Raw genomic sequence first — 27,289 nt, forward strand, 5'->3', positions numbered from 1 at the left:
CCCCTCCTACATAACTTAGTAGTGCTGGTTAGTCTTAGAAGGAAGTGCATGCCACACAGTGCTGTACAGCAGTGGTCATTTATTTTTCCACACTGGAGGGTTCTCAGGGCCTTTGTACAATGCTTCTCAGAGCTCCCACTGGAGTGATGAGGCTCAGCACTGCCCCATACTTCAGCTTGTGCCCCACACAAGCGTGTTCCCATAAAGAACAACAGACCCCTTAATGTTTAATCCCATTTTAAGTCAGGCACTTAGCATTATTAGCTTGTGATATTTTCTGCACTATTTAATAATCAACATTCTTAATGTCATTTTATCATGATTTTTACAATCTCTTGGCCAAATCTTGCTTGCCTCACTCACTGTACATACCAGAATAATTTCGTACTCCAATAAAATGCAGCCAATTTGAACGAAATGCAGCAATCACTTAAGAAATGCACACTAAGACTACATGACAGGTTAGGGCAGGAAGTGGGATTTTAGGCAACACACAATTACTCAGACTGTAATTTAGCCTTATTGTATGTTTTCCTTGGAAGTCCCCCTTATAAAGTACTGAACTTGTCTACTCTGGCTTAAAAATGAGATAACTGAGAAAAAACACAGTCCAAGGAGGTACTGCAACAAATTACATTCCCCCTAAAAAAAGGTTTTAAAAATTTGCATGCGCACACACTGATACAAACAGTTTTAAGCCTGAGCCAAAGTTGCCTATTTGATACATATGTAGACTACTTATGGATACTTTACATATTTATTAGACACAGAATTTATGATGTATTGTGGAAATCCACATCTGGATCTTCTGGAGGTGTCCTATTTGATCAAGAGCAAATTAATATAGCCCCCACTCAATACGTAATTATATTTTGGTAGCAACTGCATGTAACAGTTTTAGCAGCAAATTAAAATGAATTGGTGAACAGTAAATTAAAAAAAACACAATCTGTTTGATGTAAAGATTAAAGAGTTAAAATGTAAGAGGCAGGACACAATCTGCATCCAAAAGCACAAAAGCCAAACACAGTCTGGGTCTTCAGTTTATGGGAGAAGCCAAAATATTTTCAGGTGATACAAATCTATTTTTAAGAGCTTAGATCATAAAATACTATACAGTTTCTAGCAATGAAAATAGAGTGAACTGATCTTTGTCTGATTCTCTTCTGAGATAAGAGTATTAAAATACTAGGGCCATATAGGCGACTATGCATAATTGTTTATTTGAATAGAGATGTACTGCAAATTTCAAATTCAGGTCATTAATACTAAAGCAAATACAGGAAGAAATCAGATTTTCCTTATTCTAAAATGAGTTTTTAAAGTTGCATATATGCTAAAAAGACACAAAGACTATCTATTTAACATGGTTTCAGTCAGCAAATCTCTAGACATATAATACCTTCTCATTAAACGGAACAGTCTGTTCAGCAATATGAACTATATACTTTATGGAAAAATAAAGAAAACAGGATAAGCAGTTGTCTGAGCAGCTTCTACCTACTGAATTGTTTTAAACAAACATTTTATTGTCATATCAAATCAAATCGGATTTTATGCTGCTACCAAAGAGAATAAAAGCTATAAACCTTCATAACACACACAACCGTTGCACTCACAGTGTGTACTCTTCAGTGAATCTTATTATTTAAAGAAAAAAGAAAAGGAAAAACTTTCAATGTATAACATGCTGATGCCATGTTTAGAGTCAGTTTTAGAAAAGAACTAACCTCTGAGAAAACACATTTATGCAGAATTAAAAAATTCTTAATAAAGCACTGCATATATAGTGGTAGTACATAGCAGTATTGGTGAACACTAATGTAATTGTGTAGAAAGGGTTTAAACTTCTACCTGGTCACAGATTTACTAGCTGAATGTGACCTTGGGCAAGTCACTTAATGTCTCTATACCTCAATTTCCCTATCTGTAAAATTAAGTTTAATAATACTTCCCTGCCTCCTTGGGGGACTTGTGAATATAATTTATTATTCATTTTTATTATTATAATAAACACCTAATAGACCAAATTTGGATCTAACTTACTATTTGCATACTACCATAAAGCCAAAATCTGCTCTCATTTACTGTGGGGTAAAACAGTTATGTCTCAGAGAAAGTTACCCTGGATTTACCCCAGTAACATAATAGAGTTTGGCACTGCCTACATATACTGGTAGCAGTCAATTCAAATGGAAAAATTATACAGAATGTTATTCCTCTCAAGTTATTATAGTCTTACCATTTAGCTTAGATTTTGGAACAATTCTTCCACATTTCTAATGCTATTTTCCCTCAGCGTTACTAATTCCTGGTTTTAGTTACGATCATAGGAACAATAAGATAATTGCTTTTGTTGCCTATACTGAGTCTGTGAAATTTATTCAAATAGTAGCGAGTTCAATTCAAAGTACTGTATTCAAATTTTACACTGTGCTCTGGACATTTTAAGAAATACAAATGTGCTTATCACAGCTCTTGATTTGCTCCCGACATATGTTTGGAAGTTCATCACTGTTCTTCGCTTTTATTATTCCTGTTCTTTCTCCAGATTGTGAGCAGAGATCGCTAAACATCTTATACAAGTTTCTTGGCCGAATCATCTGCCATTCTGTGGCCTTCCTTGTCTTTGACCCATTTTCTGATTATCTTTTCTGATACATTTTTTGTCATTTTTCTTTGAGTGAATTACATTTTCAGTTTTTATTTCCTGCAATATTCATTCCTTAAATAGTTTCCTTAGATTAACCTTTATATCCCACATTTCTTCCAGTTTTCTTTTTAAAAAAGTAAATAAGGCAAAAAAAAATATGCAGTGTAAAAAAGATACTATGATATTGCATATAAAATACAAGGAAAAGTCACAGGGTACAAATGCATCTCAAGATGCTTTACAACAAAACAACCTAAACAGAGGGAAACGAATTAAAGGAATGTTACAGAGGGAAGAATTGAGTGTAGATTTAAAAGGGTTTATATTTCAGAATCATGAGGTTCACACCAAATTCTGAGTGAAAACTAATTGTAGTATGGGATCCATCAGCTTTTATCCCATATTTTGGAAAACCCAATGATACCAAGCAATTAATGGTGCTGTACTGAGAAAACTCATATACACCGGTTTCAAATTAAGCACTCCTTCATAAATCATGACATTTCGAACTAAACGCAGTACTGACCAAATTACTTGAAAATAAAACAAAATACTGAGTCAATTAAGTGTGAATTAAAATTCTGGTGGCAGAATTCACACTGAATGGTTTCTGTGCAAAGTTCTCAAGCATGCCACCAAATAAAGTGCTATAGCTTAGGGGTTGTTTAAACAAAACAAACAAACAAAAAAAACCCACAACTCCAACACACAGACAAATCCAGGACCAATCTAGGATAACATCCACTCAATTCTAGTTATACTTCATAGATGAGAAAAGGAAGTATAAGCCACAGAAAGAGAAGGGTCCTTACCTAGCCAAAGACTCTTACACATAACCAACAAAGGCTCAGCATCATTGGATAATATGCAACGCAATGTGCAACAGTCTTCAGAGAGAGATACTCTCTAACAATTCTGTCTTGGTGAATCATTTTAGGAAATGCTGTTCACCCAGGAGTGAACTCCATCAAGGCAGGACTACAAGTCCAAGACAACTAGAAAGTGGTCAGCAAAAAAGCAAAGTAAAACTGAGTATGCATATAACTGTCACACCTGATGGAATTTAGTAATAATTGGAAACACATATGCCTAGAAAAATAAACCAAACTGTTCCCTATGAAATCTGTTAACCTACATTACAAAGAGTTGAAGATTGCAAATTAAATGTCTCAGTTGAGAACTGGCTACCCAGAGGTAACACAGGCAATGGAAGAAATGCTATAAATATTTCACAAAGATATGATTTATGCAGGGGTGCATACAATTTGGCTTCACAAATCATAAGAATGTAGTGCCTGCTTGCCACTTTCCTCAACCTGGCAAGTGAGACAAAGCTGATAGACTGCAGATTTTCAGTAACGGTGAACTCACACTGAAACATATACTATGAATTTATGAAGGGAAAAAACAAGCACTTCTGTAAATGCTTTTCATTCAAGAATCTTGGGAGTATTTACATATTTTAATTAGTAAAACCTCACAATACCTAGATGAGGTAAGTAGTAGCATATCTATTTTATACAACGGAGCAATAGGTAGAGTAAGAATAGGTTAGCTGGGTCAGAAGTTGTCTTAAGTCACAGACCTCTGCTATAACCACTACATAAAATTCCAAAGTACAAGTAAATATTATGGTTACAGGCATTTTATAAAATTATATTTTGAGCTTCAGTCAAAGGACCATTGCAGAACAAAGCTAATTTCTTCAAAGACTAAAAACTTTTTTGCATGCTAAAAAGAAAAAAATCCTGTGTATGAAGACTATGTATATAATAGCATCATTTGGTGACATACCATAACACAGTCAATGCGAGAGAATCTGGCTTCATAAATCCACATATTTAAGTCACCAGCTAACAAAGTGCAGTCACTAGCCACACTGATCATTGTGGGTAATTTGATGCATTTCCCTTCTATCGCCTCTAGTTCACTGTGGATTTCACCAGATTCTGTACTTCTGAAAGGACTTCTCACTGCATCTACAATGTTTGTATCTATCATTGAATATTTGGTTTACCGCTACATCCATTGCTGCAAGCACTTAATGTCATTTATTATTCTCTGGGTGTGCATCATAGGAAAAAAATTCTGTATTGTCAGTGCCTGAAAACACGGAAAGCTTACAGACAATATTTCTCTATGACGACTGAGTAATTCATTCCAACTCAGAATCAGAAATCACATATTTTAATGCATCAAGAACAGTGATGTAAGCAAATCATGTAGGGAATGCTAATAGCAGAAAAAATTACATTTCTAAGGGGGAAAAAATAAAGTAGCTTTACCATTCCAAAATATTCAGAGGCTTGCTCTACCTCCCCCCTCCCAAAAAACAATGCCAGTTGAAGTCACTGGATGGTTCTGGGAACTGGTACATCATTCTTTATTTCCTCACCTTTTGCAATTTCTCTCCAAATCTAGCCCTCCTTTCATACTCATAAATGGTTATCCAAGATCACAGGATCTAAACTGGGAACAGAAATCATTCTGACTCCCAGCCTCCTAACAAACTGCCTTTTCGGATGGTATAGTTACTAATTTGCAAATACATTAAAAAATATTATGTAAAAAGTTAAACAAAAAAGTAGGCTTTAGTTTTACACATAAGACTGGCTGGTTTTGTTGTTAATAAAGGCACTTGACAAAGATAATATATATATGCGGTAGATTCATTGAGAACCAGTGGTGCTGGAAATTTTAATAGTGGGGGTGCTGAAAGCCAGCCCCCTCCTATTGTCCACCCCCCACATCCCAGAGCTGGGGCTGGAAGCAGAGCCATGTCTCCAAAAGGGGGGACACAGACAAGGGTAATGGGGTGGAGGCTGGGGCCACAGCTGGTCAGGCAGGGGCCGAGAGCACAGGGTTAGATGTTTAATTGCAGTAATTCTTACTCACATCCATAGTATTATCTGCTTGCTGTATTTGGGGTAGGAAAACCAGGACATATTGGTAGGACCTTTGGAGTATTTTCACCTTTCAAAAGAAGATTAACCAGAGATCATAAGATCAATTTCCTGCCATTACAAGAAGACGACTCTGGTCATTTGCACTTGTTAGTTTATCTAAAAACCCTGTAAGACAGGATCCCATAAACTTCACCAGTAAGTAATATATCTGACTTGACAATATGTGTGTGTGTATATAATATAACATATAATGGATCCAGTAGAGTCGGCAGAAGAGCCCCGGGCATGGGGCAGCAGCCCGGGGGGACCCCAGGCACAGGGCTGGCAGGTGGGACCCCAGCTGCACCGGGATGGCGGCAGCCAGGATCCCAGGAACGTGGGGCAGCAGCGGAGTTTAATTGTTAATGGAAACCGATAAGCATCAAGCTTATCGGTTAACCAGTTAAACTTTTATATCTCTATATCTAACCCCTGGTGTAGACAGGGCTGGCTCTAGGCACCAGCAAAACAAGCTGGTGCTTGGGGCGGCACATTTTTAGGGGCGGCATGGCCGGCGCCAGAATGCCGCCCCTAAAAATGTGTCCCGGCCGCCCTAGCTCACCTCCACTGCTGCTGCCACGGCGCATAAAACAGCTGATTCGCGCGCCGCAGCGGCTTGGGGTCTCCCCCTCCCTCTCAGGCTCTCAAACCTGGGAGGGAGGGGGAGATCCCGAGCGGCCGTTTCGCGCGCCGCTGCTCCCCCTCCCTCCCAGGCCTGGGAGGGAGGGGGAGAAGCGGCGCCTGCGCCGTGGCCACTTGGAGTTTCCCCCTCCCTCCCTCCCAGGCTCTCAAACCTGGGAGGGAGGGAGGGGGAGACTCCAAGTGGCCGCGGCGCAGGCACCGCTTCTCCCTCTCCCTCCCTCCTAGGCTTGAGAGCCTGGGGGGAGGAGGCAGGGCTGGGGATTTGGGGAAGGGGCGGAGTTGAGGTGGGGCCAGGGGTGGGGTAATTAAAGAACGGGGGGAGGGGGGAGTGGCCAAAATTGTTTTTGCTTTGGGCGGCAAAAATCCTAGAGCTGGCCCTGGGTGTAGATGCAGCTAGGTCAACAGAAAGTTTTCATTGATCTAGCTTAGGAAGATGGAGTTCCTACAGCGACGGACAAAACTTTTGTCACTGCAGTCTGCCTCTACAATATGGCTCACAGTGGCACAGATATACTGTTGTAGCTATACCACTATACAGCCTGTAGCACAGACCTGGGCTGTCCACACAGGGGTTTCATGCAGTTTAACTAATTCACTTTAAATTCACAACTTTAGTTAATTCAGATTAATTTTCCTGAGTGTCCCTGTGTAAACAAGCTATTAGTCTAAACCAGCAGTTCTCAAACTGGGGTCCACGGACACCAGGTATTCCAGGGGGTCTGCAAGTCATGTCTTGGGCCGCTGGCCCCACTGATCAACTCTTCCCACTCCCCTCCCAGTGCCTTCTGCATGCTGCAGAACAGCTGTTCAGCGGCATGCAGGAGGTGCTGGGAGGGAAGGGGAGGAGTGGGGATGGGACACACTCGGGGGAGGGGATGGAAAGAGGCGGGGAAGAGGAGCAGGAGCAGAGGCAGGACCTGGAGCTGAGCAGGGGATGAGCACCCTCGGGGAAAATTAGAAGCCAACTTGGGGGTCTGAAAAAAATTTAAAATCAAAATGTGGGTCCTTGGGTTGCTAAAGTTTGAGAACCGCTGATCTAAACTATTTAATTCAGGGTTAAATTTAGTAGCCACACTGATTTTTTTCAATTAAAATTGCCAAGCTATTCACTGTTCAGATACAAACTATGTGCATTATACCATAAATCTATAAGATTCATCCATGTGTATGGTCCCATTGAAATAAATAGCTTTCATTGTTACATATTACTGATCATACCATACATATTTTTGACTATGTCATCAGTCTTGTCATACACTTGCAGCAAATGTGAAGCAACTGTTTGTTAAATATGTAGAAAATAGTCTACCACTTAATATAATAAATTTTTCATAAGTGTATCATTTCACTTATTAATAGGGACACTGACAAGGTGACGAAGTTTAGCTCAATGTATGTGTTTCCAGAGCGAATACAATTTACCTTTTTCTAAACTAAACGTTATTTACTAGAAAGAAATACGAGCAGCCAAAACATGGACAACTCCTCAACAACAATGTATGCATGGTGAAAGGGAGGGAAGTAATTATGCAAAAAACAGATCAAGCTATGAACACGTATTTTATCTGCTATATCTACTAGACTGAGGTTGGAGCACTCCTATTCCTCTACAGCAGTGGTTCCCAAACTGGGGTTCATAAAATGTTACAGGGGGTTCTGGGGAAAAAATTCCCTAATGGCGGACAGAGCTGTCCTTAGGGATCCCTGGCAGCACAGGACCAGCAGCTTGGAGCCCCTGGACTTCCAAGAGCTAAGCAGATCAAAGCAAGCCTATCACACTGAGGAGATTTAAACTTCAAGACTCCTAAGAAATGGAAAGGGAGGTGGACTTTTTTTGCTCTTTTTAAAATTAAATAGGCAGCTAGTATTGTTTTTAAAATTATTATGAAGAACAAGTTTAAGCTTTGTTGTAACGTGCGTTGTTTGCCTGGACTGCTCAAGACCTGAATGCTTGTGTAGGAGGAACTCTGAGTTGGCTTCTTAAATACCTTCATGCTGTTTTACATCTGATACTCCTTGATGAAACATAGGAACCTTGTCTTATAACAGGCTTATTCAAAGTGATACAAACTACGAAAGTGAGATCTTGGAAGAGTGTTGCCGTTTGTATAATGTAATAAAAATATTGTAATGATAAATAATAATTAATAATAGTGTATAATAAGCATGTCAAAAACAAATTTTATATTTCCAAAAATCACTGCTTTTATCATTTATACTGAGGTAAAGGAGAAAATCCCTGGAAATATTCATTTTGGGGGAGGGGGGGTTCATGAGAATTGACATTTTAGTGAAAGGGGTTCACAGATTGTTAAAGTTTGGGAACCACTGCTCTATAGCAAAGAACCTGTTTTGATGGTCATCACTAGCCATTGGAACATGATAGATTCCTGCCTTTCCAACACACCATTTGTCAGTTGATTGATTGGATATTATAAGTATCTTTTGTCTCCTTAAAACACATTGATTCTTTAGAGTATACAAACATTAACTTGCCAAGCAAAGATGTGGTATTATATTCTTCTCCTCCCTTTCTTTTTTATTTAAATGCACTGTTTTGTGGTAATAGCTTTTTCTGTTCTTCTGGGCCATTATGGGGTTGATTTGTATTGACTGTCTATTCTGGTTGTAAGCAACACAGTTTTGGTATTACATCCTGCACACCGTGAGCACTCAAGAAGCAATTATAAAAATGTTTTTTAAAACCCTTTTAAAAAAAAATTACACAAAACAAAGGTACTCCACAAACCTAAATTTTGGCCACGAACAACTTCATGACAATGCCGTTTTTCAATGAAGTCTACACATACTTAGGACCAATTTTTCTTTTATGTTAACAGGCACAACTTAGCTGCTTTAATTTAATTTTAATTTGGTCATTGGAGTGTGTATTTATATTTTTAAAATAAAAATAGATGCTGACCTGGACTAATAGGTGGCCCAAGTTGGAGAAACATGTGTCATTTTCTTTAATATTATTAATCTGCTTCATTAACTGAAAGAATATTTCAACAGCTCCTTTGTTAACCAGTTCATTAAGGAGTACTGCATTTCCAGAAATGAATTTTATTGCTCCCAAGCAATAGAGAAAAGCCTCATTGTTTGTTTGTAGATCTTCAAATCTCAGGATCTCCAACAAAGAATCTAAAAAAGAATATTAGTGTTTAGAAAGACTGACATTTATATTTGAACTACTTCAGTCTTAAAAAGATTAACTGCAAAAGAAAACTGGGGTTACAGTGTTTATCATACTTTTCTCATCAATGGATGGGACAAACAAAGTATTTGGATAGAAATCAGGGCTAATTATTGAAATATAAGACATGTATACAAGCTTTGTAGGCTCCGTGGTCATCATTAAAATCCTTGGCCAAGATTTGCAAAAACAATTACTGATTTTATTTGCCTCAATTCTTGAATGCTCAACTTGAGACACCTTTAAAAGGGCCTGATTTTCAGAAAGCATATGCTCAGAACTTTCTGAAAATAAGGCCTCTTTAAGATGGCCACCCAAAAACTGAGGCACCTAAAAATCAATGACTTTTTATTGCAGTGTTCCCTATACACCAGCATTATCAGTAATGTCAGCATAGGCGTGAGCTTAAATTTGCTAGCTAACTGCTGGTGAAGAGACAATAGGAGGAGTAAATGTGCCCAAAATATCACTTTCATCTTGCATTATTTCCTCCATATCTCCCAGTCAAAACTAAGTAAACAGAATTTTGAGGATATTTCTTACTTATTAAACAAACGTGAGGTCAGTTTTTGAACCTTTAATTTCTAGATAACTGGATCAGTTAAAAAGAAACTAACATTAATTTCTGTTTCCAGTCATTTTCAGCATTTTGGTGAAAAGTCAGATGTTTGTTTTACTAATTCCTGTCGATATTCTGCATGCCAGTAAAACATTTAATAAACAAATATATCACTGAAACAACAGGAAAAAAAAAAACTTTCCAAAGCATTCTTATGTCTTATATCACCCATTCCTCCATCCACAAATCAATCCAAAGCTATAAACCTTTCCAGCAAAACACCAAAACAAACTAAAACAAAAAAAAAAAAAACACACCCCACATTTTTTAACTAAATAATGAAGAAAGCCATGGGAAGATGGGACCAAAAACTAAACAATGATGCTGACACAGATACGCTTTATCTGTCTATCCTTACTGAATTAAGTTTTAAGTATTTTAGGAGTTCAATAGTACATAAGCATTTGCCTTTTTGATACAATGAATGACTGTGTGTATTTCCGTGAGGAAGGGGAATCACAGCCCTCCAGAAACTAAGAAGAGTGAAGTGGGGGAGGGGAAGAGGGGGAAGGCAAATTCACTCACAGTGTAACTTCCACAGAGCTACCACCACCACATATACTGATTCAAATTGGATTTTCCAGGGAACAACAGACAAGGAAAGGATTTTTGGTTAAATAGCCTCACTTAATGTCTCAGGGCCTTCTTTCTAATCCAGCAATCTGGCAGAACCTCTGGTCTGGCGGGGCCCAATCCTCAGGAAAGCATTGGACGGTCTTTGGCCCACTGATGCCCCATCAGAATTGGATTCTTGGGAGGCTGTGATAAACTTGTACCCATAGGAAAAAAACACCTTGTGTGGGCTTTTAAGAACTAATCACCAAACAGAGCCCTTTTTGGAGTGAGGGGGTGATCTCTGGTATGCTTATTGTTTTAATATGTTTTCTCTGTAATGCTTTTAAAAGTGCTTGCTTAGAAAGAACTGCATGATAACTTATAAAACTGCTGGCAAGGAGAGAAGTGAAGCAGAACTACTTAGGCAGACAGTCTTTGCTGGGGACACCACAGTACAGTCAGGGAACTGTTCAGCCTGGAAATAACCCAGTCAGAAAGGGAGGAGACATTGCTGGGGAGATGGAAGCCTAGAGCGAGTGCCCTTGCTGGACCACACAGAGGGGGAATATAGGTGCAACTACCCTGAACTGAGACACCTTGTGTCTGAACTCTACTGAGTTCCTTGTGGAGTTTTCCTTCCCCGGACCCTTCTCCCATAGGTCTTACAATTGGAAGGGATGATCTGGCCAATCCTGCAAACACACATGCTTAACTTTAAAGAGATGAACAGTCCCATTTACTCCAATGGGAATACTCATTCGTTAAGTTAAGCATGTGTGTGACGTGTTTGAAGGGCCTAAGTCAGGGGTGGGCAAACTTTTTGGCCTGAGGGCCGCATCGGGTTTTGTAAATTGTATGGAGGGATGGTTAGGGGAGGGGGTCGTGGCCTGGCCCCCACCTCCTATCTGCCCCCCCAGGACTCCTGCCCATCCAACCCCCTCTGCTTTCTGACAGTCCCCCCCGGGACCTCTGCCCCATCCACACACACCTGCTCCCTGTCCCCTGACCAGCCCCGGACACCCACCGCCCCGTCCAACCCCTCCACTCATTCCTGATGGCCCCCCCGGGACCCCTGCCCCATCCAACTCCCTGTTCTCCCCCCGACCCCTATCCACACCCCCGCCCCCAACCACCACCCCTGCCCTCTAGCCAACGCCCCGCCCCCCCGCTCCCTGTCCCCTTACCGTGCTTGCTGGAGCCGGGCCACGCCACCACCACCACCACGCAGCACAGAGACCGGGTCAGGCCGGGCACTGCAGCTGCGCTGCCCCAGGAGCTCACAGCCCCACCGCCCAGAGCACTGCGCCGACGGCACAGCGAGCAAGCTGAGGCTGCAGGGGAGGGGGAACAGTGGGGGATGAGCCGGGGCTAGCCTCTCGGGCCAGGAGCTTGGGGGCTGGCCAGGACAGTCCCACGGGCCGGGCAGGACAGTCCTGCGGGCCGGATTTGGCCCGCAGGCTGTAGTTTGCCCACCTCTTGCTTAAGTTAATAAGATATGTAAAAGTTTTACTGAAAACAAGAAATTAAAAACAGGATTGCACATCACTCCCACGTTTGTCCATCATGTCCATAATGCTCACATTTTTAGAATACAGTTACAGCTAGTGTCAGCTGTCATAATTTTTCTAAAACATTTGAAGGACAAGCATTTTTACTACTGTATTTCAACATTTATTTTAGTATATATAAAAATGAATACATACCCAATAGACTATTATTTTGAATGAGCGAATCATTTTTCTCATTTCTACTAATTTTAAATACAAGCTTGCAGACATTGAGCAGATTCTTTCCACTTACTTTCAGCTGCAGAGAGAGAGAAGAGAAAGAAGAGAAACAAAAAATCACATGTATATTTTGGGGGTAAAAGAAAACATAATAATTTAGAAGTTAAGTACATCATAGTAATCTTGTCAGCATGTGGACTATCTAAAGTTCCTATAGAAGGTATTGACAAATAATCAGACTGGGCCTGATCTGGGACCAAAGTGAATGGTGGTTTTACCACTGACTTCCATAGGACAGAATGAGGTTCAGAGTTCAAAAGTTCTAACACCTCAAGATTTAAAACAATTTAAGAAAATTTAAACTACACTACTCTTTAAAAAAATACAAGTCATGCTACTTGGGATCAGTTTTTAAAAGATTTTTATCTGACCAGTTTACAAGGTTTTTTGTTTTAATCATTCTTATAGCATAGAAAAATAATCCCTCTCTCTTTGTTTAAGCAGGATCCACCGTTTATGCAATATAGTGGCCACACAAAAATATGAGAGCTGTATATTAAACTCTATGCTAGAAAATAAAATATGATATGAAAATGTATTTCACCATGAAAGATGCCCTCAAACTTCAGGGACTATATTAAACAGTTAAGTTCAAGAGGAGAGAAACTTGACAAGAGAAGATGATCAAAGGAAAGAATGCAGGAAACTGTAAAACAGGAACTGAAAGTTGTAAAGATACAATGGCAACCTTTCAGTATTTTTTTTTTTTTACTTTCTAATGGAACTCCTAGAATTAGGGCAATACAAATTCATTGCACCTTTGGCTAAAGTACACGTGGAGTGGGAAGATCTGGAGAGAATTTTGGGAGTTGGTGTACTGGATAATACTTCAACAGCATTGGGGAAATGACATTTTGTCTATGTCTAAAGCGATTAATATAATAACTCGCCGCAAAAAGGAATATTGTTCTGCGATCTCAGGAGAGGATTATGCAGAAAAAGCAGCAGCAGTGCAGGGAGGGGATGGCCCCAGCCCAGTAGAAGAAAGCAATGTGCAAAGCAGAGGAAAGCAGCAAGCATACAGCGCTAAAGAGGGTGGGGGGAGTTATCCACTGTAACTGTAGAAGCTGTTCAGGTTGTCAACCACCAGGGTTTTGTGGGTAAGCAGAAAGCAGACCCCATACTAGAAAGCATCTGTGGATACATACTCGAGGGGAACCCAGTGAGGGGAAACTAAATTTAGCAGATAAAGAAAACACGGCGTGATACAATTGAAGTTCCCAGTTACAACAATGCTGAATTAAAGGATGGGATGGGAAATTGACTAAACTCTCCTGAATCTTAGTAACACATTATGCAAACTATTTCTGTTATGTAAGGTTTTGAATTATATTAATTATAAGGTGTGACCAACAAATCAAAAAATTTTTTTTTTTACTGGGAAAGTTATGATGCAAGGTAATTTAACTTTATTTTTGTGTATTTACTAAAAATAAATTGTTACTAAGTATTTGCCCCTTCTCTCTAGTTAGCTGTTTATTGCAAAAGCAAAGGTAATGATGCTTTTACTTCATTTTACCATTTTCTGAACCCACCACCACAACACAATTCTGCTCAAGCTTCCCTGCCCTTGCAGAGATTACACAACAGGAATGTAATACTCCTATAAGCAGTGACATGCTGTTTCATGCTTGGATCAGAGGACTCATGACATTACCACTGACAAGGAAGTAGAGAATTTCAAAGTCACTTCTGAAACTACATGGGAGCACAAGTATCATTGTCTTACCACAACAATGACCGTGTTCTCTAGTTTGAGTTGTGCTAATAATTCAACATTTAGTTTTCTATTATGTTTAGACTGTACAATCCCACACGAAATCTTGGATAATTACTCTGCTGGCTAGCCCATATTGAAGCCCATGCTGCTGTAACTTTACTGCTGTGATTTAATCTAGCTCAGATATGTCTACACAAGTTTCAATCACACAAAAGTAGATACATCCTTAAAGTATGGAATGCTAAATTAGATAAAAGTTTTCAATGGCACATACAGTATACATGAATCACTGCACTCTTTCATATCACTAAATAGTTTAAGAAAAGACCTACAGCCAGAATCATTCTTGCCAGTTTCAGGCCAAGTGGATCTGAACCAATGTCAACTAGTTTATATAATATCTTCAAAAGCACACTTCTTCTTTTAAATCTCTTTCCAAACATATTTCCTTCTTCCAAGGCTTGATGGAGACTGGTGCAGGCAAGGCAGAGGTTTTCTATATTGTCTTCTATTTGTGGGGATGGAGAGGAAAATAAAGTTAATTATCAAGGCCATCCATTCAATCAACAGATACAGACAGAACACCAAAAAGAGAAATGTTTGCAAAATACCACACAAAATAAGGTACCCAATCAATTTCATAATGTTCTGATACTTTAATACAAGGGTTTACAAACATTTTTCATACATCAAATCATTTTTATGTTACTCTTTTTAAAACAATAGCTCCTTTTAAGCCAAGTGATTCATAGAGCCAACAGCAACAAGACACATCAAAACATTTGAGGATAAATCTCAAAGGAAACCTTTTTTAACTTGTTAATTAGATTGATGAAATATCAACTAGGACCACTTAACCTGTGGTGAAGCTGGAAGAATTCATTAAAAAGAGTTCCGTCAAATGCTACAGGCAAAAAGGAACTGAGAGCTGAAGAAAGTTATTGTGTCGATAAATCCAACCCACAGGCAGTCATATGCTTGCTGTTGTATGGGCTTCATAAATAGATTTATATATGAGTTTTCAGAGCTCTTACACACACCGTAGAGGTTCAAGATGAATGCAAATGTATGTTTAAACAGGCATCCCATCTGCTACTCTGAGTGCCTCTGACATTATTTAGAAACACCACAACAAAAACAAAACCTGCATGAAACTACCAGAAAATCTCCATCTCTACCATAACCCAATCACTCACATATAATCTACATTAGGAGAAAATAATTTACATGTCTATCTTCTAAACATTAATTTTCTGTTTAAATATTGGATTTTTTCCCCCTTAAGGTTACATCCATTTAGTATTTAAAGTATATCATTGGCAGTACTTGAAATACAGTACTGCCATTATCCACATGTATTTACACAGGTTGCATTCCTCAGTAGAGGCAGAGTAATACACCAGTGGTTAAAGTAGTTAGCTCAAACAAATAAAAATCAGTATCAAATTAGAAGGTAAAACTCATCTGAACTTCTGAGGCTTACCAAATTGCCCTATGAAAATGGGCTGGCTGGGTAGATGTTTTACAATATTTTTAAAGGATAAAAAGGTACTCTTTTTCTATTTCAACTGCCAAAGAACTTTTAAAAATACAATCAAACCATACAAACTAGGACAGGGGAGGGCAAACTTTTTGGCCTGAGGGCCGCATCGGGTTTAGGAAATTGTATGGAGGGCTGTCCAACCCCCCCTGCTCCCTGTCCCCCCGGAACCCCTGCCCCATCCAACCCCACTCTCCTTCCTGATTGCCCCCCAGGACCCCTGATCCCATTCAACCCCCATGTTCCCTGCCCTCTGACTGCCCCGACCCCTATCCACACCCCGAACTCCCCTTGCTCCCTACCCCCTTACCGCGCTGCCTGGAGCACCTGTAATTTGTTAAATGTATAAATATATTACATGAATTATCCCAAAACAAGTATCACAAACACAGAACTTTCAAAGGATTCTTTAAAAAGAAGTCCAACCATGTTAAGGCATGGAAATGCATAGATGTATCCAAACAACCTTAAATCCACCTTATAGTAACGTTATAAAGTACCCATACAATGATGATTAGGGTATTATAGTATTTGTAGTACCTAATTCAATTAAATTGATTTTTAAAGACTCATTAGATTTTCTTCCCCGATGGTGTCACCACAGGCTGGAGTCATTATTGAATTAGTAACCTCACCTCTAGAATTAAAGGTCCATTATCTGTGCATTTCCAGATCTTAATACGTTTGGATTTCTTTTAAGATTATATCACCAATATGTACTTCAATCCTTCTCCAGTTATTCATAGTTTTTATACAGGATTTTCCTTTTTAAAATAAAAATATTAAAAGTTTCATACATGAACACTAAACAAGAAACCCAAACTAATGTTACTCTGTGATATTTCTAATGGATTTCAAGATATGTAGTATCAATCTTTATATTTTACATATTATATGTAATTTTAACTTTTTGGGCTAGATTCAGCAGTACATTCTGGCTAATTTACCCAAATCGGAAGCAGCATAAAATGACCAGAGGGTACTAGTCAGTTTCCCCCATGTCCTACTCCCCACATTCCACTATGCACACCTCTCCCATAATTTCTCTACTTCCCACCCCCATACTTGCCTACTCACACTCCTCCTCATTTCCTCTCTCCTCCTGCCACCCACCCACTAATTTGTCCCAGTTACCCTCTCCACTGAGTAGATCTAGCAGCCTAGAGCCGGCACACCTCTCTGGAAGTGGCTCCTAGACAGGGGGGTTCAAGGAGTCACCGTGCACCACCGCCCACAGGCACCACCCCAGCAGCTCCCATTGGCCTCAGTTCCCGGTCAGCAGGAGCTGCGGAGTCCCCTCTCCCCCCCTGGGGCCGTAGGGCCGTTCCAGCCGCTTCTGGGAGAAGTGCGGAGTGAGGGTGGGCAGGAAGCCTGCTTTAGCTGCGCTGTGCTGCTGGCGGCGGCAGCCAGGAGCCCCCGGGGCCTTTTAAATTGCCTGGGCCCCTGGGAAATTGCCTCCTTTGCCCCCTGCATTGGCGGGTCTGCTGTGCACTCTCTAGAAGGATCAGTCAAAATTGCAATCACTGCATCCAATGAAGCGCAATGACTATTCTACTTCTTAGAAATGGAAGTTGTTCGTAACTCTGAACAAAACGTTATGGCTGTTCTTTCAAAAGTTTACAAATGAACATTGACTTAATACAGCTTTGAAACTTTACTATGCAGAAGAAAAATGCTGCTTTCCCTTTATTTTTTAGTAGTTTATGTTTAACACTGTACTACACTGTATTTGCTTTTTTTTTTTTTTTTTTTGTGTGTCATTGTCTGCTGCTGCCTGAATGCATACTGCCGGATCCGAACGAGGTGTGTGGTTGACTGGTCAGTTTGTAACTCTGGTGTTCGTAACTCTGAGGTTCTACCCTATATGGTTGTATACAAACAAACTCTAAACAAATGTTGCATTACTAATAGATCCACTCCTTTAAATTATGGAATTCCTGAACTGACTTAGAAATAAATACTGTAACTGTGCAGTGAAGGCCCAAATAAAGGAAGTATAGCATGGAACTAAAAGAGGGGATGACTGCCATTCTAGCTTTAGTCAACAAGAACATTAAAGAAACAGAAAATTGTTACTTTGAGTGCTTCATAGTACTGTATTCATCTATCAATTGGTGGGAAAGGAGCAAAGACAGATTTTTAAAAAGGAGAAAATAGACTATTTAAAAAATTAAAAATATGTTCTTGTTCTAATATATGCAAGTGTAAGATCCACTCCATCTTTATACTCTGAAAAAGGAGAAGCTTCTTCTTCAACACCATCCCACTCTCCAAACCCTCTAACTAGCTGGCTTCCATTAGGCTACCTTAATTTAAATTACGAGATGGAATAGGTGGCAGTTTCAAGCTTTCTGCCTAGTGGTCTTCCTTAAATCAGCTGATGAAAGTGACATACAGGCCAAGGGCACTGGAACAGGTGGGGCCGGGAGTCATGCCCCCCCACCCACTTTTTACCGAGCCTAAGGGTGAGCAATGGAGAAGTGGGTGAAGAGGAGCAAGCAGAGGGCAGGGTCTGGGGGGGAGGGGGGGGGAGAAGTGGAGGGGGAGCAGGGCTCCGGGGGAAGGGATAGTGCGAGGGCGGAGGCTTGGGGAGAAGTAGCAGTGGGGGGCAGAGCCTCAGGGAGAAGGGGTGGTGCGGCGTCAGGGCAGGAGGGGGGAGGCGGAGCCACAGTTCAGGCACATAAAGCCCCCCACCACCACTACACACATACTTTTAGGGACCTTCTGCTGCTCCTGATACAGGCAGAGTATATCCTTTATTCCTAAATCAGAGGTTCTCAAACTGTGGTCCGCAGATAGTTCCCTCTAAGGTGTGCACCTGGGTTGCTGGACATGAGAGAATGAAGGGCCACCCATCTAATTAGTGGAGGCGTAGGCGTGGCTCCACTAATTGGGTGCCTGGACCCTGAAGAAGATGTACATGTAAGGTGAGGTGGTGGCCTTGTGTGGAATACGGGGTGGGTGGGAGGGGGCAGTGGGGTGAGAAGAGGGGTTGGGGGGAATCTGGGACATGCAGGGCTGAGGCAGCCAGAGAAAGAGACAGGGGTAAGAAACCGATACCAGCCCCTATGCAGCCAATGTTAAAGCTTTAACATTGCGGCCCCTTCCCAGCCTCAGCTCTGTGGTGAGGGAGAGACACCCCCCCTCCTTCCCAAACCCAGTTCGGGGGCTGCTGCAGCGGGGTAGAGAGAGCACATCCATCGCACTAGAAAGGTAAGACTACTGATATTAAAATATGAGATGTGTGCTTTTATTTGTAGAACAAAAAAAAGTTTATTATCTAGGGGTTTTTTTTATATATAGTGCTTTTATCCCAAACACTTTACAATAGTTAGCTAACTGTACAAACAACATTTGGAAAAATCATTAAGTGGTCCGCTGAGATCCTCAGCAATTTTCAAGTAGTCCGCAAAAAAAAAAAAAGTTTGAGAACCACTGTCCTATATGATTAAGCATTTTGGGTCATTTTCTCTATTGCCTTGCACACATGTAATTATTTACACGTGTGCAAAGTCTGTGTAAAACAATATTCTGATTTTGCAATATTTTATACACAAGGTTGCCCAGGTGTAAATGCAGCACAAAATAAGGCATTTTAACTTTACACACACTTCTAACATGCCTGTGAAAGATAACAAGGGTGTCTTCATATACTCCGACTGAGATAACGGAATTTTAAAATTCCATTAAGGAAAGAAATTAGCAACAATTTTGTATAAAAGCAACTTTAAATGGGTTGACTTGTATGTGAGTCATGAGTGAGGAAATTCAAAATTAAGCCTTCCTCGCCATACTCAATTTGCAATGTAAAATGTGTATTCACTATTACTGAAATATCCAAGAAATATTACCTACCATTCTCTAATTCATACACAATTGGTACAATCTTTACATTCCAGTAGTTTTCTTCCTCTTCAGTTTCATTTACTCTTGAGTCATTCTCTGAGCCTTTAAAGTACATTTAAAACATAATCATATATTAGGTGGAGTTTTTAACTGCAGCACAAATAAACTTTTACAAGTATTTTATGCACCAGGTTAATTGAAAACGTTGCAATTTGCTAACTTCTGATTTGTCCTCCAATCCATTTTTTTAAATTTAAACTCTCTCAAAAATAAGCCCTTCAAACAGAAATCAGATTGGAGGCCTTTCTAAAAGGTATGCTCTGGTTCAATCAGAAGCCGAGGATCAAGATCAAGCCTTGATAAAGCAGCACTGGTGAAATTCTATGACCTGTGTTATACAAGTCAAACTGTATTATCATAATGGTTCCTTCTGGCCTTCAGATCAATGAAGCTATTAACTAAATTGGCAAAATTGTGGTAAATAACGTCTTATAGCATTATTATAATAGTGACCAGAGGTCTTCTTTGATTACAGGGTTGAAGTACCAATGAAGGAAGGACCATTTCCCTCAACTCAGAAATCCCACTCTTTATACCCTCCATCCAAAATCTAGCAGAATAACCTGGACTAGGAATAATATGCCTTCACATGATCTGTACAGTGTTAATTACAGCCAGCTGATCAGAATGCTCAAGAGAGAGTTTGGTAGTGCTATCACTTTTGGCCCAAGCAGTTAGACAATATTTGCTGTGTCATGGGTTGTTAGAAAAAATGTACGAGAATAATGTATATTCTTTGATGCAATCATTATTTACAAATGTTAGCCAATACATATAGGTTAGGCATTGTATACACCACTTTAACAGGTATTAATTGCATGGTATTAAGAGAGTATACAATATATATATATATATATTTATAAATGGTGGGAAGTTATGTTAACTGAATGTATTATGCGCTCCCAACAATTCTGTTCACTCATGTCAAGTATACCACCATATTTTGCAAAGCTGAAGTCAGCTTTGGACTTGGAAAATAAGAAACTTGTCAAAGGCAAAATACATTAATGCAGGGGTCGGCAACCTTTCAGAAGTGGTGTGCCGAGTCTTCATTTATTCACTCTAATTTAAGGTTTTGCATGCCAGTAATACATTTTAACGTTTTTAGAATGTCTCTTTCTACAAGTCTATAATACATAACTAAACTATTGTTGTATGTAAAGTAAATAAGGTTTTTAAAATGTTTAAGAAGCTTCATTGAAAATTAAATTAAAATGCAGAGCCCCCCGGACTGATGGCCAGGAACTGGGCAGTGTGAGTGCCACTGAAAATCAGCTGACATGCCGCCTTCGGCACGCCTGTCATAGGTTGCCTACTCCTGCATTAATGTTTTGCCCCAGTACAAACTGGGGAGATACCTTCACAGACTAGTATGTGGACTACTCGTATCCAAAAGAAAGATAAGGAAGGTACAGAATAACTGGGACAAACTGGTGGGTTGGATTTTAGTGATGTGTAGAGAGTTTTGTAACTTGTAAAATTGTAAAAAACTGGGTGACCGGACAACAAAATGGCAGGTAAAATTCAATTTTGATAAGTGCAAAGTAATGCACGTTAGAAAACAAAATCCCAACCATACATACAAAATGATGGGATCTAAATTAACTGTTCGAGATCTTTCTTGAGTTGTGAGTCATCATAGCTAGTTCTCTGAAAATATCTGCTCAACATGCAGCAGCAGTCAAAAAAACTAACAGAATGTTAGTCAGTTAGACCAGATCAGATGAGAAACATTCACATAAAAAAGAATCTGACACATCAGAAAAGGGCAGACAAATAAAACAGTGACAAGTTTTTAAAGTGCTTGTACACAAATGCTAGATGCCTAAATAATAAGATGGGTAAACTAGAGTGCCTCATGTTAAAGGAGGATATTGATATAATAGGCATCACAGAAACCTGGTGGAGTGGGGATAATCCATGGGACACAATCATTCTGGGGTACAAAATATATCAGAATGACAGAACATGTCATGCAGGGGGAGGGGGGAGGTGGCACTATATGTGAAAGAAAATGTAGAATCAAATGAAGTAAAAATCTTAAATGAATCCACATGTTCCATAGAATCTCTATTGATAGTAATTCCATGCTCTAATAAGAATATAACAGTAGGGATCTATTACCCACCACCTGACCAGGACAGTGATAGTGACGATGAAATGCTAAGGGAGATTAGAGAGGCTATCAAAATAAAGAATTCAATAATAGTGGGGGATTTCAATTATCCCCATATTGACTGGGTACATCTCACCTCAGGATGAAATGCAGAGGCAAAATTTCTCGATACTTTAAATGACTGCTTCTTGGAGCAGCTGGTACAGGAACTCACAAGGGGAGCGGCAATTCTTGATTTAGCCCTGAGTGGAGCGCAGGATCTGGTCCAAAAGGTAACTATAACAGGACCGCTTGGAAATAGTGACCATATCATCATAACATTTAACATTCCTGTGGTGGGAAGAACACCTCAACAGCCCAACACTGTGGCATTTAATTTCAGAAAGGGGAACTATGCAAAAAATGAGGTTAGTTAAACAGAAATTAAAAGGTACAGTGACTAGAGTGAAATCCCTGCAAGCTGCATGGGCACTTTTCAAAGACACTATAATAGAGGCCCAACTTGAATGTATACGCCAAATTAAAAAAAAACAGTAAAAGAACTACAACCATTGCTTAACAATCACGTAAAAGAAGCACTGAGAGATAAAAAGGCATCTTTTAAAAAGTGGAAGTCAAATCCTAGTGAGGTAAATAGAAAGGACCATAAACACTGCCAAATTAAGTGTAAAAAATGTAATAAGAAAAGCCAAAAAGGAGGTTGAAGAACAGCTAGCCAAAAACTCAAAAGGCAATAACAAAATGTTTTTTAAGTACATCAGAAGCAGGAAGCTAAACAACCAGTGGGGACCCTGGACGATGGAGATACAAAAGGAGCATTTAAAGACAATAAAGTCATTGCAGAGAAACTAAATGAATTCTTTGCTTAGTCTTCACAGCTGAGGATGTTAGGGTGATTCCCAAACCTGAGCCGTCCTTTGTAGGTGACAAATCTGAGGAACTGTCACAGATTGAAATGTCAATAGAGGTGGTTTTGGAATTAATTGATAAAAACTTAACAGTAACAAGTCATCGGGACCAGATGGCATTCACCCAAGAGTTCTGAAAGAACTCAAATGTGAAATTGCGGAACTATTAACTATGATTTGTAACCTGTCCTTTAAATCGGTTTCTGTACCCAATGACTGGAAGATAGCTAATGTAATGCCAATATTTAAAAAGGGCTCTAGAGGTGATCCCGGCAATTACAGACTGGTAAGTCTAACGTCAATACCAGGCAGATTAGTTGAAACAATAGTAAAGAATAAAATTGTCAGACACATATAAGAACATAACTTGTTGGGCAAAAGTCAACATGGTTTCTGTAAAGGGAAATCATGTTTTACTAATCTATTAGAGTTCTCTGAAGGGGTCAACAAACATGTAGACAAGGGGGATCCAGTGGACATAGTGTACTTAGATTGCCAGAAAGCCTTTGACAAGGTCCCTCACCAAAGGCTCTTACGTAAATTAAGTTGTCATGGGATAAGAGGGAAGATCCTTTCATGGACTGAGAACTGGTTAAAAGATAGGGAACAAAGGGTAGGAATAAACGGTAAATTTTCAGAATGGAGAGAGGTAACTAGTGGTGTTACCCAAGCGTCAGTCCTAGGACCAAACCTATTCAACTTATTCATAAATGATCTGGAGAAAGGGGTAAACAGTGAAGTGGCAAAGTTTGCAGATGATACTAAACTGCTCAAGATAGTTAAGACCAAAGCAGACTGTGAAGAACTTCAAAAAGATCTCACAAAACTAAGTGATTGGGCAACAAAATGGCAAATGAAATTTAACATGGATAAATGTAAAGTAATGCCCATTGGAAAAAATAACCCCAACTATACATACAACATGATAGGGGCTAATTTAGCTACAACTAATCAGGAAAGAGATCTTGGAGTCATCGTGGATAATTCTCGGAAGACGTCCACGCAGTGTGCAGTGGCAGTCAAAAAAGCAAACAGGATGTTAGGAATCATTCAAAAAGGGATAGAGAATAAGATGGAGAATATCTTATTGCCCTTATATAAATCCATGGTATGCCCACATCTTGAATACTGCGTACAGATGTGGTCTCCTCATCTCAAAAAAAGATATACTGGCATTAGAAAAGGTTCAGAGAAGGGCAACTAAAATTATTAGGGGTTTGGAACGGGTCCCATATGAGGAGAGATTAAAGAGGCTAGGACTTTTCAGCTTGGAAAAAGAGGAGACTAAGAGGGGATATGATAGAGGTATATAAAATCATGAATAGTGTAGAAAAAGTGAATAGGGAAGTGTTATTTACCCCTTCACATAACACAAGATCCTAGGGTCACCCCATGAAATTAATAGGCTGCAGATTTAAAATAAACAAGGAAGTACTTCTTCATACAGCACAGAGCCTGTGGAACTCATTGCCAGGGGATATTGTGAAGGCCAGAAGTATAACTGGGTTAAAAAAAGAATTAGATAAGTTCATGGATGATAGTGGCTAATAGCCATTGATGGACCTATGGTCAGTGATGCAACCACATACTCTGGGTGTCCCAAAACCTCTGACTGGCAGAAGCTGGGACTGGACAATGGGGGATGGCTCACCTGATAATTGCCTTATTCTATTCATTCCCTCGCAATCATCTGGCACTGGCCACTGATGGAAGACACCCTTGCCACCCTACAGCTCTGTTTCTGACTGGCCTGGCAATGAGGCCTGTATTTTGGGTGCTGTCTCCTGTCATCTCAGCTATCTTACTCTAAAAATGAACTTAACTGCTTCTTACGTTTATCCTGAATGAAAGGCAACTGTAATGCCCACTGGTTTCACTGAGGTTTCACCCAACCTCCATTATAAACAGTATATATCCAAAAAACAGGTGAGACTCACAAATGTTACATTTTTGATATCAAGATATATCTTCAAATTAGAACACACAATATAAATGTTTCTCTCCCTGAGACTTAAGCTAAGTGGAGTGTGTCTGGTGGTGGTGGTGGCATAGATGCTGTCTGGAGTACCTCAAAACTGAAGTGGATATTTTCAAAAGTACCTCAGGGATTTAGAAACACAAGTATCATTGATTTTCAATGGGATTTGTGCTCCTAAATCCTTTAAGCGCTTTTGAAAATCTTATCACTAGCTCCAATGGCGACAGTAAGGCAGCAGTAAGCTTGCTCTACAGGAAACAGAAAAAGGTTCAGAGAGGATGGCTGCTAAAGGAGAGAAGAGGATTTTGTGAGGATTTAAAAAAGTCACGTTGCTAAGGCTCCTGAAAATTTTCTTGTACCTTTTTATTGGCTAGTTTCAAGGTGAACGATCTGTAGTATATTATTTTAGCTAATGATGAACCTCAAATATCTGAGAATTTTCAAACATAATATTTTGACTCCTTTCCTCCATTAATATAAAATATCCTTAAAATACTAATCCACAGCCCAGAGGAGTGCTATCAAACAAGCGACTAGAAACTGAATCTTGAATTAAGTTTTTTCACTTCCCATATTGACAGGAATTACGAGCAGTGTGGAGGTGGGGCACTTGGTTCTTAGGGGAATTTTGGGGAAAAAATAACTCTAAATTGGTTTACAGCAGCGTCAATTGACCAGAGACATAACTCACTCAGTTCCAATCCTCTTGGCGAGAGAAGAACAACACTGAGAAGGTAGTGGGGACTGTACTTAAAGAGTAGATTGTACAAAATGACAACCAAAACCTTAAACAATCTCCATGAAGGTGCAGTGAGTTCTACCAAATTCTCTGCAGACATGAAGCCTGCAGTCTAGACTCCATCATAGTGTCCCACATCTTCTGGCCTCCTCTGAAGCCATTATGAAAAAGGGTCGGACTGGTCAGATCCCAGGAGCTAAGAACACCCCCAGCATGGGGAAGTCCTTAGCTGGTACAGTGACTGTTCCAAAGCCCGCTGAAGTCAGTGGGAGCCTATTGACTTCACTGGGCTTTGGATCAGGTCCATAGAGAGAGTTCCTCCCTTATCACCCTTGCACAGAGAATGAGAGAGGGTAAAGAAAAACACCAATAAGTGCTCTGGCTATTCTCTCCTGGTGGACAGCTCTTAAGGATAGTGTAGAGTGTCGCAACCCTATGCTCAGACATGGCGTCTGGATGGCCAATTGTCGGTCAATGGGTCACGTTGGTGTTGTGTGCAACACATTGGTGTCGTGTGCACCGTCGTAGTGCCGTGTGCCTATTCACGAACCTTCTGCCTGGTCAATTGTAGGTCACATTGATACAGTGTGCTACAATACCGGCGTTTCGTGTGAATAAACTTAGTGTGCCGGGTGCAGTACCTGTTGACGTAGAGGGCACCAGCTCGGAACCCAGTTGGTGTAGGAGCTGGGGACCAATCAAATGCTGGCACGAGTAAGGGTCTTCGAATAAAACTATGTCCCGCGCCAAAATCAGGAGGAGTGTCCGCGTGTTAGCTGAAAGGCCTGATCACTCTTTCAGCCAGGGTCTCCTCCGGATTTAGCCAGCTCGTGTCGTGTCGTTTCAGATTACATCCCGTCATGCCCCTGGTGTCTGTATTGCTGGTCAGCTGTGCCTGGAGTGTGGTACGTGTATTTTTTAATTTTTGTAAATATTTTGCTTGCTTGGCCTCTCCTCTTTTTCTCCTTCCTTACTTGGTACCAGATCTCGTGTATAGTATATAGGGGACGAATTGTTGTATTAATTGCTATTGTGGTCAGTTGGTGTATTTCATGGGATTCAATTAATGCATGTATAGTTTACCCAGTTTTGTATGTCTGTTCTGGTTTTTAGTGAACAGTTGATTATAGATCATTCAGTTCTTCATTGTTGGATGTAAATAGACTGTTTCAAGTTACATATATTACTGTTCTGGTGATACTTTTGGTTGATCACATGTTCCTATCTGAATTAGAGTTGTGTGAACATTTTGCTCTGATAGTATTGTTAGTTGGTAAAAGTACTCCTCCCCAGCCCAAATTGTAATTCATTCCCCATTAATAAACAATCACCTGTTTTGAATTGCAGTCTGTCTTTGTTTCAATTTTCCTCCTTCACCCAAATACTCATTCGAACCTGCATTGGTCTCGGACATAGAGCAGTCTCCCAGCACTCTGCAGAGCAGAGACTGGATGTAACAGGAAATGTGGGCGACTGTATTTAGTAAATCTTGTGGCATGTTCCTCTTATTCCAAGATTATTCAAACTCTGTTGTAAATCAGTCTTTTTTTTAATCTCAATGTCAATCACAGAATCCAAAGAAACAGTAGTTACAATAAATTTCTAGTTCAAGATTACTTTCAGGGTTTACTTTAAAAAAAATAGCTGGAAAACAAAGTTCAGACATTGGAGCACTTTATTCAACAAAGTAATCTGTGAATACCAGAGTATTAGACAGACAAGGAGGGTGAGGTAATACATTTTATTGGCCCAACTTCTGTTGGTGAAAGAGACAAGCTTTCAAGCTATACAGAGCTCTTTTTCAGGTCTGGAAAAGGTAATCAGTGTCACAGCTAAATACAAGGTGAAACAGACTGTTTAACATAAGTAATTAACACATATTCTAAGGGACCATTCAAGGCAATTTATTCCGTTAATACCCCTGAAGTTATAGGACAAAAAAGGGGGCGAGTGGCTAATGGTTTAAAGATTTTTGTAGTAAACCA

At 39.9% G+C, this 27,289-nt stretch overlaps 1 protein-coding gene across 3 annotated transcripts in view; it reads right to left on the minus strand.

Moving 5' to 3' along the window:
- ARMC2 (armadillo repeat containing 2) overlaps nucleotides 1-27,289 on the minus strand; it is a 106,582-nt gene that overhangs the window by 37,325 nt on the left and 41,968 nt on the right. For all 3 annotated transcript variants that reach the window (XM_034765910.1, XM_034765908.1, XM_034765909.1), the window contains 4 exons: nucleotides 19,513-19,605; nucleotides 14,450-14,625; nucleotides 12,314-12,416; nucleotides 9,164-9,384 (listed from right to left, as the gene is read on the minus strand). In XM_034765910.1, coding sequence (XP_034621801.1) covers nucleotides 9,164-9,384; nucleotides 12,314-12,416; nucleotides 14,450-14,625; nucleotides 19,513-19,605 — 593 coding nt within the window. The remainder of the gene's footprint in view (nucleotides 1-9,163; nucleotides 9,385-12,313; nucleotides 12,417-14,449; nucleotides 14,626-19,512; nucleotides 19,606-27,289) is intronic.

The sequence above is a fragment of the Trachemys scripta genome, chromosome 3, assembly GCF_013100865.1.
Source record: "Trachemys scripta elegans isolate TJP31775 chromosome 3, CAS_Tse_1.0, whole genome shotgun sequence".
Lineage (NCBI taxonomy): Eukaryota > Metazoa > Chordata > Testudines > Emydidae > Trachemys > Trachemys scripta.